This window comes from Chaetomium globosum, genomic scaffold, assembly GCF_000143365.1.
Source record: "Chaetomium globosum CBS 148.51 scaffold_6 genomic scaffold, whole genome shotgun sequence".
NCBI lineage: Eukaryota > Fungi > Ascomycota > Sordariomycetes > Sordariales > Chaetomiaceae > Chaetomium > Chaetomium globosum.
This window is the reverse complement of record NT_165981.1, coordinates 3397009-3408465: the sequence shown is the minus strand read 5'-3', so window position 1 is coordinate 3408465 and position 11457 is coordinate 3397009. Positions and strand designations below refer to the sequence as shown.

The 11457-nt window shown below is 57.4% G+C and overlaps 5 protein-coding genes across 5 annotated transcripts; 3 read left to right on the top strand and 2 right to left on the bottom strand.

Moving 5' to 3' along the window:
• Positions 1–96: 96 nt before the first annotated feature.
• Positions 97–1580, top strand: CHGG_09421 (uncharacterized protein; the record flags this gene model as incomplete). Its single annotated transcript, XM_001227347.1, has 5 exons — positions 97–125; positions 274–871; positions 933–1006; positions 1060–1117; positions 1176–1580. The coding sequence occupies 5 exons, from the start codon at positions 97–99 to the stop codon at positions 1578–1580; spliced, it is 1164 nt and encodes a 387-aa protein (XP_001227348.1).
• A 317-nt stretch (positions 1581–1897) lies between these two features.
• CHGG_09420 (uncharacterized protein) lies at positions 1898–3731 on the bottom strand (the record flags this gene model as incomplete). The annotated part of the gene is made up of 3 exons (XM_001227346.1): positions 1898–2543; positions 2597–3583; positions 3679–3731. 3 exons carry the CDS (start codon positions 3729–3731, stop codon positions 1898–1900), a joined length of 1686 nt encoding a protein of 561 aa, XP_001227347.1.
• Positions 3732–4240: 509 nt separating this feature from the next.
• Positions 4241–6166, bottom strand: CHGG_09419 (uncharacterized protein; the record flags this gene model as incomplete). Its single annotated transcript, XM_001227345.1, has 6 exons — positions 4241–4756; positions 4822–4918; positions 4976–5612; positions 5683–5854; positions 5911–6038; positions 6103–6166. 6 exons carry the CDS (start codon positions 6164–6166, stop codon positions 4241–4243), a joined length of 1614 nt encoding a protein of 537 aa, XP_001227346.1.
• An 801-nt stretch (positions 6167–6967) lies between these two features.
• CHGG_09418 (uncharacterized protein) lies at positions 6968–8129 on the top strand (the record flags this gene model as incomplete). The annotated part of the gene is made up of 3 exons (XM_001227344.1): positions 6968–6981; positions 7033–7294; positions 7356–8129. 3 exons carry the CDS (start codon positions 6968–6970, stop codon positions 8127–8129), a joined length of 1050 nt encoding a protein of 349 aa, XP_001227345.1.
• An 826-nt stretch (positions 8130–8955) lies between these two features.
• Positions 8956–10446, top strand: CHGG_09417 (uncharacterized protein; the record flags this gene model as incomplete). Its single annotated transcript, XM_001227343.1, has 6 exons — positions 8956–9027; positions 9118–9247; positions 9306–9452; positions 9517–9724; positions 9832–10277; positions 10376–10446. 6 exons carry the CDS (start codon positions 8956–8958, stop codon positions 10444–10446), a joined length of 1074 nt encoding a protein of 357 aa, XP_001227344.1.
• Positions 10447–11457: the final 1011 nt, after the last annotated feature.

Below are 11457 nucleotides of genomic sequence, written 5' to 3'. Positions count from 1 at the left end.
TCCCCCAACCGACCCTTCGACAATGTCGAAATCATCGGCTTCGAGGTCACCGACCTGCGCTCCCCCACCAGCCTGGACGGCGTGGGCTCCGACGCGATGCACGTCGGCACCAACGGCTCGCACCCGTACGTGCGCTTGCTGACCACCCACGACGACCCTCGTCAGCGAGAGCATCGTACGTCCCCCCCCCCCCCCCCCTCTCCCTTTTTCCCCTCCCCCCGCCTTGCTTTGCGCCATGTCCTAACCACTCCCCCTCTCACTCCAGGCCTTCAGCAACGGCCGCGGCAGCGAACTCATCACCCTAGCGCTGGACATCTTCGCGCGGCGGGTCGTCAGCAAAAGCATGTCCCAGCTCACCGCCAACATGGGCCGCACCTGGCGGTACATGGTGTCCGACTCGCAGTACCGGTGGATCGGGCCCGAGAAGTCGGTGACGCACCTCGCGGTGGCCGGGGTGCTCAACGCGGTGTGGGATCTGTGGGGCAAGATCGCGCGCAAGCCGGTGTGGCGGATCGTGGCGGACATGAGTCCCGCCGAGGTGGTGCGGTGTATCGATTTCCGGTATATCACGGACGTGGTGACGCCGGAGGAGGCGCAGGCCATGTTGGAGAAGACGCAGGCGGGGAAGGAGGAGCGGATTCAGGAGGCGCTGGCGAATACGGCGGTGCCGGCGTACACGACGAGTCCGGGGTGGTTGGCGTTTAGTGGGGATCGGATGAAGGAGGTGCTGGCGGAGACGATTGCGCAGGGGTTTACGGTGTTTAAGTTCAAGGTGGGAACCAGTGTGGAGGCGGATCGGGAGCGGTTGAAGGCGGTGCGGGATGTGCTGGGGTATGATAAGGGCTATCAGATCATGATTGATGCGAACCAGGTGAGTCTTGTGTGGTTGGTTTGTCCGACTGCGAAGGTATGAAGCTGACTTTCACGATTAGGTCTGGAGCGTGCCCGAGGCGATCGAGTACATGAAGCAGCTGGTCGAGTTCAAGCCTGTCTTCATCGAGGGTTCGTATTGTTTTGCTACTTGTCTTTCTTCTAGAATCTCCGCTAATTCACTCTCAGAGCCCACAAACCCCGACGACGTCCTCGGCCACGCGGCCATCCGCAAGGCTCTCAAACCGTATGGCGTGGGCGTTGCCACGGGCGAGGCTGCCCAGAACCGCGTGACCTTCAAGCAGCTCCTGCAGGCCGAGGCGACCGACGTGGCGCAGATCGATGCCGTCCGGCTCGGCAGCGTCAACGAATGCCTTGCCGTGATGCTGATGGCGCTCAAGTTCAACGTGCCCTGCGTGCCGCACAACGGCGCCATGGGCCTGACCGAGCTGACCTCCCACCTCAGCCTGATCGACTACGTGGTCGTCAGCGGCAAGCGGTCCATGCTCGAGTTCGCCGACAGCCACCGCGAGAGCCTGCGGCACCCGTCCAAGATCGTTGACGCCCACTACGTCACCCCGATCGAGCCCGGGTACAGCATTGGGTACACCGAGGAGGCGCTCGAGAAGTACACGTACCCGAACGGCAGCTTCTGGCGGAGTGATATCGGGCAGAAGATTATTGCGCAGCCGACGGGCGGAGAGTTGTAGTAGCCGGCTGATTGCATATCGGTTTGGCGTTGAGGCGTTTATTGCGTACGCGACTTGTTCAGTTAGATGCAAGCCAATAATAGCCGCTGCTTTTTCTGCATTTCCTCCATGACCGAGACGACCATCTCCAGACTGGAGCCGGGATAGGCCCAAGGTTTTACGTTGCTAATTGCCAGGCTTTGGAGCTCGTCAATGTCGGGTACCAAATGGGAGAGGGCGGGACTGCGGGATGCCAGCGTGAGGACCACGAGTGCCCCTAACGAACTGCCAGAAACGTCAATATAAGTCCGCATTGTCTTGCAAGAAAAACGAAACCCTTACGATAGGGAAAAGGTCCAGGTGTACTGGCTCTGCTTCGCGAGAATCTCTCTCGTATTCTGGAGGTAAATCCGGCAGCTCTCGATGCACACGCTGGCCTTCTCCAAGATAGCAGCGTTGGCCACATGCGGAAGGTCGTTTGTGACGATGTAAAGGACGAAGGGGCGGTGTATGATGTGTCTCGCCGCGTAGTAGCGGATTCGCAAGATGGTCTTGCGGTCGTGTCCTGTAGGCTCAGTGCCCAGCGTCGGGCGAGAAGGTTCCGGAATCGACTCGTACCAGGAATTGAGTTGCCGGTAGAGCTCGTCGCAGATGGACGCGACCGAAGCAGTCTCGGCGGCCGAGAACTCATCGGAAGCGGTCAATGAGGTCGAAGATAACGAGAGAACGCTTTGTTTCCGCGGATAAAGTGTGTTGTGCACGCGGTTGAGCAGACGGCGGATGGAGATTTCAGCGAGACAGGTCGTGGATTGCGAGTCGTCGACGCCGCTAAAGCTAGGGAGACTGGTCTTGTCTATGAGTTGCTGCAAACCGCTTTGGGGTAGCTCCAGCTCGGCTAAACGGTCACACTCGACGAGGAAGCAAGACCAAAAAATGCGGAGAATGACCTCCCTCGCGGCCGGGTCGTCATCACGAGCGGATAACCTGCCATCACGTTAGGTGAGAAACGAACGCAATGTTAGCCAGGGCGCTCTTACCGACACAGCTTGAACTGCAAGAGTGAGGAGGCAGAATACACGAGCCTCCAGCTCTGGAGGGGGCGGATAATGTAGGCAAAATAAACACTCGCCAACACTAAAGCCTGTGGGAGGAGCAGGCTGTAGCTGACAGACCACGAGGACATGGATACCAACGTCGGCAGCGCGGCCTGCATGTACACCATCCCCGGCGGCTCCGACTGGAACCCTTGGGCGCCAGGCCGCGCTAGCTTTGCGGCCCCGAAGGCGAAGACTACAAGACACAAGATTGATTCGATGCACCAGGGGTCTGAATAGTAGTTTTCGAGGAACCCCTGATAGATGCGATGGAATTCGTCTTTGTCGAGGATAGGATGAGTGTGGTCATCACCGGAGAGGAAAGCGGACACAAAGCGGTCGAGCACATCCTTGGAGAGCTCGGCTGGAGGCACGGGGTTCATCGACGGAGCGCCAAAGTGCGCTGGCATCTCCGGGGGCAGCGGATTCCGCGACTCGAGCAGGAAAAACAGATCGGCGGGATACTCGCCTATCAGCTGCTTCATGGCGGGTAGGCGGAGCAAGTAGTTGGAAGAAGTCTTGTGGCCGACGGGGATTGTCAGGGGCGGGAGCTCGGCGTCGGTCACTCCGGACAGTTGGGACTGCTGCTGCATGTGCATGGGCAACGGCCATGACTGGGCTGCCGGGGCGGCGCCGGCAAGGTCATGGGATAGAATCCGGGCGGCCTGAAGAGTGGAAGCCTGACTGGCTGGGGAGGTGGCGGATAAGGTAGGCGACTGCGACACGATGGCCTGGACACCGGAAGTGAGTGTAGAGATGCCAGGCAGGTGGTGTTGGAGCATGGCCTCGATATCTTGGAGGCGGCTGATGATCTCGCGACTGCCCCCACTTGAGTCGATGCGTTGGGAGGGGGTGTCATCGTAGCGGCAATCGACGTCGGCTTCGATGCAATTGCGGCATGACGGTCGTGTGGCATCGCATCGCCGTTTTCTGTGGGACGGTGGAGAAATTAGTCAATTGCTTCCATGGTCTTGGAACCGATACGCGAGGTAGTGCCAAAAGAGAAAAAAGATAAAATTAATTACCTGTGGCGGCAAAAGGTGCAAGCTAATGCCACTCTGCGGCGGTTGAAGCTCATGATGGGGAATTGACAAGACGCGATGTTGCCGATTGCGGGCCGCTTGCCGCGATCTGGAGTCGGCGTTTATGGGGTTTGTGGGGGAGAGGGAGAGGGGACGCGCGTGGCGGTGGAAGCGGTGGAACATGAGCGCTGGTGAATGACCCACACAGGGGAAGGCGCCTTCTAATAATAATATCATTTCGACTCGCCAGGGACCATGTGGAAATATTCCATGACTCGGTCACTCATTTTTCATTCCTGTTTCAACAATCCATGGAAATTTTATTTCTTTTGGCCTGCTCATTTAAATGAAGTTGCACACATTATCCCCTCCCCCCTGCACGTAACATCAACACGCGGCTGACATGGTAAAGAATTACGGATTATCCGAACAAGACCGACCTGTTTGCGACAACTAAACTTCCCAACCTCCATCCCAAACACACTAATAATATGCATACCATGAATAAATAAATATCCTTCATCTCATCAGTCAACCACTCGCATCTCCGGATCTCCACCAAATCTCACACCCCACCACTTTCACGGTCCCGCTCCATGTGCGACGTTTTGACATCCTCAACAGCCTTTTCATCCAGCACACCAGCACCACCCATCTCGGCCGCTGCACCCTCACCAATGCGCCTAGCCTCAGCATCGACAAAGGCCTGCGGCCGATGACGCTGCGTCAGCTCGGGCTTGTTAAAGACAAGAGCGCCCGGGTTCGACATGAAGATCTCGTCCATGTCCTCGAGGGTGCGGCGGGAGGTCTCCGGGTACAGGAAGAAAACGACGGGGAAGTAGGCCCAGCAGATGACGGCAAAGAGGAGGTAGAACCCCCACTTGAGGTTGTCGACGCCCACCTTGGTGAACTGTGTCACGATGAACCCGCCCATCCAGTTGGTCGCCGTGGCCGCCGCCGCCCCGCGCGTGCGCCATCCGAGCGAGTTGACCTCGGAGTTGTACACCCACGGCACCTTGGCGAAACTGGTGCCGTAGAAGAAGTAGTACAGGAAGAACATGGCCGTCGTAACGTTGCCCATCTGTCGAGGTCAGTATGATGCCGTCGCAAAGCTAGGGCTAGAGAGGATAAGAGGGCGGGGCTCACTTGTTTCTTGTCGGCCTCTCCAGCTTGCGCCGCTCGGAGGCACATGGCGGCCACAAGATAGCAAGCACCCATCGTGGTAGAACCGTACAGCATCATCCTAAGAAGCGCGGTTTGGTTAGCAAAGAACTTCGGACAAGAACCCAAGAATACTCACTTGCGCCGCCCAAACCGATCGATAATCAGAATGCAGCATAATGCCGCACCCAGATAGATGGTCCCGTTAACGCCAGTCATAAGACGCGACATCTGCTCATCAAACCCAACACTCTGCTGCAGCAGCGTAGGCAGGTAGTAACCCAGCGCATTGACACCCGAGAACTGCTGCATAAACTGCGTGCCGCACGACAGCAACAGCCGCCTCAAATTCTGCTGACGGTCCCTGAAGCGCACGACATCACTCCACGCAGGCCGGTCCTTGCGCTCCTGCTCGAGGGCGGTGCGGATGGACAGGAACTCGGCCGTGACCTCCTTGTCGTGGATGGTGGCGGTCTTGGACTCGAGGCGGGCGATGACGGCGAGGGCCTCGTCGTGGCGGTCCTGCAGCAGCAGCCAGCGGGGTGACTCGGGCACGAACAGCAGCGCGGCCGTGACAATCACCGGGAAGATGAGCTGGAAGCCCAGCGGGAAGCGCCACTGCAGAGCGCCGCCCGAGAAGAAGAGGCCGTAGTTCATCCAGTTGGCGAGGCAGAAGGCCGCCGTGTTGCACACGCTCTGCACGACTACTAGCTTGCCGCGCACGCTGGGGCGGGAGCACTCGGCTTGGTAGACGGGGCAGGTTGATGAGGTGAGACCTGGGGGGAGGGAGGTTGTTAGCCAACATGATCCAGGAGTTGGAGTTGTGGGACTCGGTGCCACACTAACCCATGCCAAAACCGTTGATGACACGGCCGATGATCATCTGTGGCAGATGCCACGAAACGATCTGAAGGATGGCGCCAACAGCATTGCAAACGAGGCCAAGCGCGATGGTCTTTTTGCGGCCGAGCTTGTCGCCGAGGGTGAAGGCGAAGATGGCACCGCAGAAAGCGCCGAGCTAAACGTCACGCGCGTAAGTCGGTATGTCTCGGAAGTTCCCGCGCATACACGTACCGAGAAGCAGCTAGATGTGATGCCAGAGATGCTGGCTTGGTTCGTTTCGGGGAAGTAGTGCTTGAAGTCGGCCGAGATCAACACGCCTGAGAAAACGCCCTGGTCGTAGCCGAACCATGACATGGAGGCTGTCCAAACACGGGGTTAGTCTCGACTCCGGAACCGGGACAGAGGGGTAATATGCTATCTTACCGGCATTGACCAAAGTGATGCAGGCAATCAGCCAGTTGCCGCTGAGGTTGTTGAAGAACCCCATGGTGAAAATTGAGGCAGTCAACGGTCGAATGATCAACTGACGCGACGCGATCCCTTGACTCTGGTCGGTAGGGGGTCAAATGGAGCAGCGGATCAAGGCTTCATATAGACAACGAACACCCGGCTGTCTTGGAGGGTCGAATCCGAACACTCGCAGCCAAGTCAACCTAAGCGCGTCTACGGCTACTTCGGTTTCTGGCTTCTGTCATCTGACGGATGCCACGGTCGCGAGTTTTCAGTGCCTGTGCTTCTAGCCCCTGCTCACTTGCCTCAGCATTCCCGGGGTCCGGGGTTGTGATCCAGGTTCGCGTGGCTCCGGCAACCGCGTGGTAAGTGGGTGGAAACGGTGGAGTTCTCCCCATGGGGGGATAACGGGAAGATATGTGGGCCGGCGAGTCGTTAGTGCGTTTCCGCAGACCTTAATCAGTCCACAACTGGTCGGGATTTTCAATGTTGGGTTGGTTGTTGGTTCAGGGGACCCAGCCTACCATGCGGGTGTAGACGGCAGCGCTCCCGCCTTAAAGCCGGGTTTCTACTCGGGCGCGGGGAGGCGGCACGAGCGGGACACGAGGATGTCGAGGAGAACAATCACGATTCTCCAAGTAAACCGCCGATGTAGCAACTAAACACCTCAAACCCGGAGGTCAATATCCGGGAGGCCACAACCACGAGCTGTGTCAGAAACAGGTTTGGCGCCGTTATCCGAAGAGCACTCGATCACGTCGCCGTCCCGCTGCACACACGCGAGCCCCTAAGATTCGAACCGAGAGACTGAACAGCGTCAACACCAAGATATTCAACCATGTCACAATCACCGTATGCAAATACGTTAATCCTTATTATATGACATCTCACTGATCTGAGCAGACAATACGTTCTTGTCACCGGTGCGACCGGCTTCATCGGCGCCCATGTTGTCGACCAGTTGCTCTGCCGGGGCATCAAAGTCCGCGGCACGACCCGGTCATCCGCCAAAGGCGACGCCATGATCAAAGCTCGACCGCAATACGCCGGGAAGCTCGACTTTGTCCAGATCGATGACTTCGACAAGCTCAAAGATGGCAAAGAACAGTCGAACATCTTCGACGAAGCCGTCAAGGGAGTCGACGGCATCATCCACACCGCAAGCGTATGCCCTCTCCCTCTCCAAACCGCACCCTCTCACATAACACTAACCCCCTACCTCGCAGCCCCTGACCTACAACACAACCAACAACGAAACCGAACTCATCCTCCCCGCCATCAACGGCGTCCTCGCCCTCCTCAACGCAGCCGCCAACACCACCACCACCCCCACCATCCGCCGCGTAGTGCTCACCTCCTCCTTCGCCTCCGTCATGGACACCACCCGCCAGACACCCCCCTACTTCACCTATACCTCTTCCGACTGGAACCCGCTCAGCTACAGCGAAGCGGCCTCGCCCTCCACCAGCGCGGTAATCGCCTACCGGGGCTCCAAGAAATTCGCCGAGCTGGCCGCCTGGGACTTCATGCGCGACCACCGCCCCGCCTTCGACCTGGTCACGCTCTGCCCGCCCATGACCTTCGGCCCCGTCGTGCACCCCGTCGCGAGCGTCGCCCAGCTCAACGAGTCCAACGCCATGCTGTGGAAGGTGGCGAGTGGGGTGAGGCCGTTGCCGGTGGCGCGCGTGCCCTTCTGGGTGGATGTGAGGGATGTGGCGCGGGCGCATGTCGAGGCGTTGGTGAGGCCCGCGGCGGGGGGGAAGAGGTTTCTGGTGGCGGCGCCGGAGAGGTTTACGTATGGGGTTGTGGCGAAGGTGGTGGAGGAGGGGTTTGAGTGGGCGAGGGGGAGGGTGAGCGGGGAGGAGCAGGTGGTGGATGAGAGTCATGGGGTGGATGGGGAGACAGCGGCGAGGGAGTTGGGGTTGGAGTATAGGCGGTTTAGGGAGACGGTTACGGAGCTGGTGTCGCAGGCGGCGGATATGGAGGGGGCGGGGTTGTGAGGTTGGTGTGTGGAAAATCATAGAGTAGATTGAATGCCACGGCTGGGTTTCTGTCATACAATCTTCATTTTCAGACCATTTTCACTGCATTTCTGTTTACACTTCCCAGCGGGGAAAACGGGTATTCTGGTGGGCTATACAGGAAACCTTAGTTGATTAGGGGGGGCATCAAGTTCACTCGAGCAGTTCTTCCAGGCTCCACGCAAACTCTCCCATTTCGCCCCGAAAGCGCTTCTCGATGTGATAGAGATGGATTTTAGGGCAATTCTACTTCGTCTTCTCCCGGATACCTTTCCGCCATAGGGTCATGATGGTCCACCCGGAGCCCATCTCTCGTATTCAGGTCGTTTACTTGGAAATTCAGGACAGACTTTGGTCCCGACAAGCTAGACATATTGCCGAGGTTCAAAAATTGAGAGGCTAATACATGTTTGCCGGCCGCTATGTAATCGGTATTCCCGCTCACCCGATGAAAACCATAGACTCGAACGCCATGGCGGATGGTGCTAGTGGATGCTAGCGGTGTTATGTGAGCGGGGATAGGCGGCATGTTTGTGCCGCCGCAACCCGAGGGTGAAGCGGGTGTAGGCGGCATCGCGGCCACCATCAACGCGAGAACCATTGAACTCCGTTCTCGCATCCACGCGTCAGGTGTTACATGACACGTGTGTGGGAAATTCAAAATCATGTGCCACAAGGAAACCACCGTCCAGCCGGACTACTTTAGCCTCCTCCCAAAGTAGCGCTTGACAACGAACCGAATGTTGACAACCAACAAACAAAACAAGACCAACAAAAAAAGAAAAGTCGCTACCACGCTATCACCATGTATCCTGACTCATTCGAGGGTTTTGCCATCCCGGCAGCAGACCAGTACACGCAGCCGCGTCGGATAGAGGTTCGAGGCCGCGATCCCGAGCCCCTGAAGCTCTGAATTCTGAACAACGAGAAGACCAAAACCTGAAGCTAACGATGACAATGAATCCAGTTCAAGCCAAAACCATTCGGCGAGTATGATATCGACGTCAAGATCACATGCTGCGGCGTGTGCGGCTCTGACCTACACACAGCGACGGGAGGATGGGGAAACCAGAACTGGCCCATTATCCCTGGTCATGGTGGGCGCTGTCCTTAGGAGTGAGGCAATAACATGGCTAACATGCAAAACCTCATCAGAGATTGTTGGAACCGCAGTCAAGGTCGGCTCCAAGGTGACGACTGTCAAGGTCGGCGACCGCGTTGGCGTGGGTGCCCAGATCTCGGCCTGCCTGGATTGCCCGCAGTGCAAAGAGGGCAACGAGACATACTGCAAGAAGCAACAGGGTACATCAACTCTGCATCCCATGTCTTCAACGCAAGAACCCATCGTTAACCACCCCCTTCCCAGACACATACAACTCCTTCTACCCCGACGGCACGCTCGCCCAGGGCGGCTACTCGTCGCACATCCGCGCCCACGAGCACTTCACCTTCCCCATCCCCGACGGTCTCCCCTCCGAGCTCGCCGCGCCCATGCTCTGCGCCGGTCTGACGGCCTACTCCCCACTCGTCCGCAACGGCATCGGCCCAGGCAAGAAAGTCGGCATCGTCGGCATGTACGTCCCTCTCCCCTCTCCCCTCTCCCCAGTGACCGCCCCCGTTTTTTATCCCCCCAAAAGCCAAACCCCAACTAACCAACCCCCCTCCCTCCCCTCCAAAACAGCGGCGGCATCGGCCACTTCGGTATCCTCTTCGCCAAAGCCCTCGGCGCCGAAGTCTGGGCCATCTCGCGGGGCACCTCGAAACAAGCGGACGCGCTCGCCATGGGCGCGGACGGCTTCCTGGCCACCTCGCAGCCCGACTGGAACACCCCGCACTCCATGACCTTCGACATGCTTCTCTGCACGGCCAGCGCCGACGACGGGTTCGATCTATCCGCCTACCTGAGCCTACTGCGCGTGCACGGGCGTTTTGTCAGTGTGGGTTTGCCCGAGGGGGAGGGGTGGCGGGTAAGGCCGATGGCGTTGTTGGCGAATGGATGTCTGATTGGGGCGGCGCATTTGGGGAGTCGGCAGGAGACGTTGGAGATGTTGAGGCTGGCGGCGGAGAAGGGGATTAGGAGTTGGGTGGAGACGATTCCGGTGGGGGAGAAGGGGGTCGGGGAGGCGCGTGAGTATTTCCAGCTTTTTTTTTCTTTTTTTCTTGGGGATTTGGTTGGGGGTTGAGGAAGTTGACTGACTGACTGACTGATCTTTTTCTCTAATTAGTGGAACGGCTGCATAAGAATGATGTGAGGTACAGGTTTACGCTGGTCGACTACGACAAGCAGTTTCAGTGATGGCTTGCGGGGTGAGTCTGGTTCCAGAAACCCGGTTGGAGACCCGAAGGGGGCAACAGACGGATTGGCATTGAGAGTGTGTTAGATTGTTAGAATAGCACCAGAAAAGCAATAATAAAAAGAATGGCTGAAAGTCCAGAATGCCAAGTTGAACCTGAAAAGACCGTTGCTCATGATGTTCGATGCAGCATCCATATGTACCTACTACTGGTCTATCAATAACTTAATCAAAACAGAGAACAAGTGTGTCGCGTGGAAAAGCAAAAAGCTCACCACCGAGCCCCATTCGCCGGTCGAATGAGGGTTGGTAGTTACGAAAACTCTTTTTTTTTTAGAGTTTTGCGCCGCGCGGGGGAGTCGAAGCGGTCCTCTTTCGATTGGTGTCCAACCGGTCCTCCTCCCAATACCGCTGAGCTAAACCGGTGTTTAGTTCAATTGGGAGGAGGCGGTGACAGTGTGACTGTAGAATATGTTTATATGGCACTGGTGGGAAGGTATGGCAGGAAGGTGTGGCAGACCACGAGTTGGGATGAAAGGTGGTAGGAAGAGGGGGGCGGTAGAGCGCTTAAGCACACAGTCTGGAGCTGCCGGGAGAAAATTGACCGTGCTCTGGTCCTCCAGTCCTTCATAACACAAAAGGCTTGAAGTGTGTGAGATAACAATACCGAATTTGAAGTATCCTCGGAGCAATTGCATAGCGCTAACCATAACATCCATGAGAACCAAACCAACATGAAGATAATTGAGAAGTACTTGGCTATGACACACAGACAACCATTAGAAGCCAGCACCTCATCTGACCCCAACACCCCCTCCTCCTTCTTGTCCGCTCCATCCATCTGCTAAGCATCATAGCCACCCCTACATCCCCCTTACTGAGATGCAGCGTGGAGTCGTAGTTGACACTAACCATTGTGAACCAGAGGCAAACCAGGCCGCACATTAACAAGACCACTAAGGCATAGCACGGTGGTAGCAGGAAAGCGGAGGTTACGGGATGTGATGTCAACC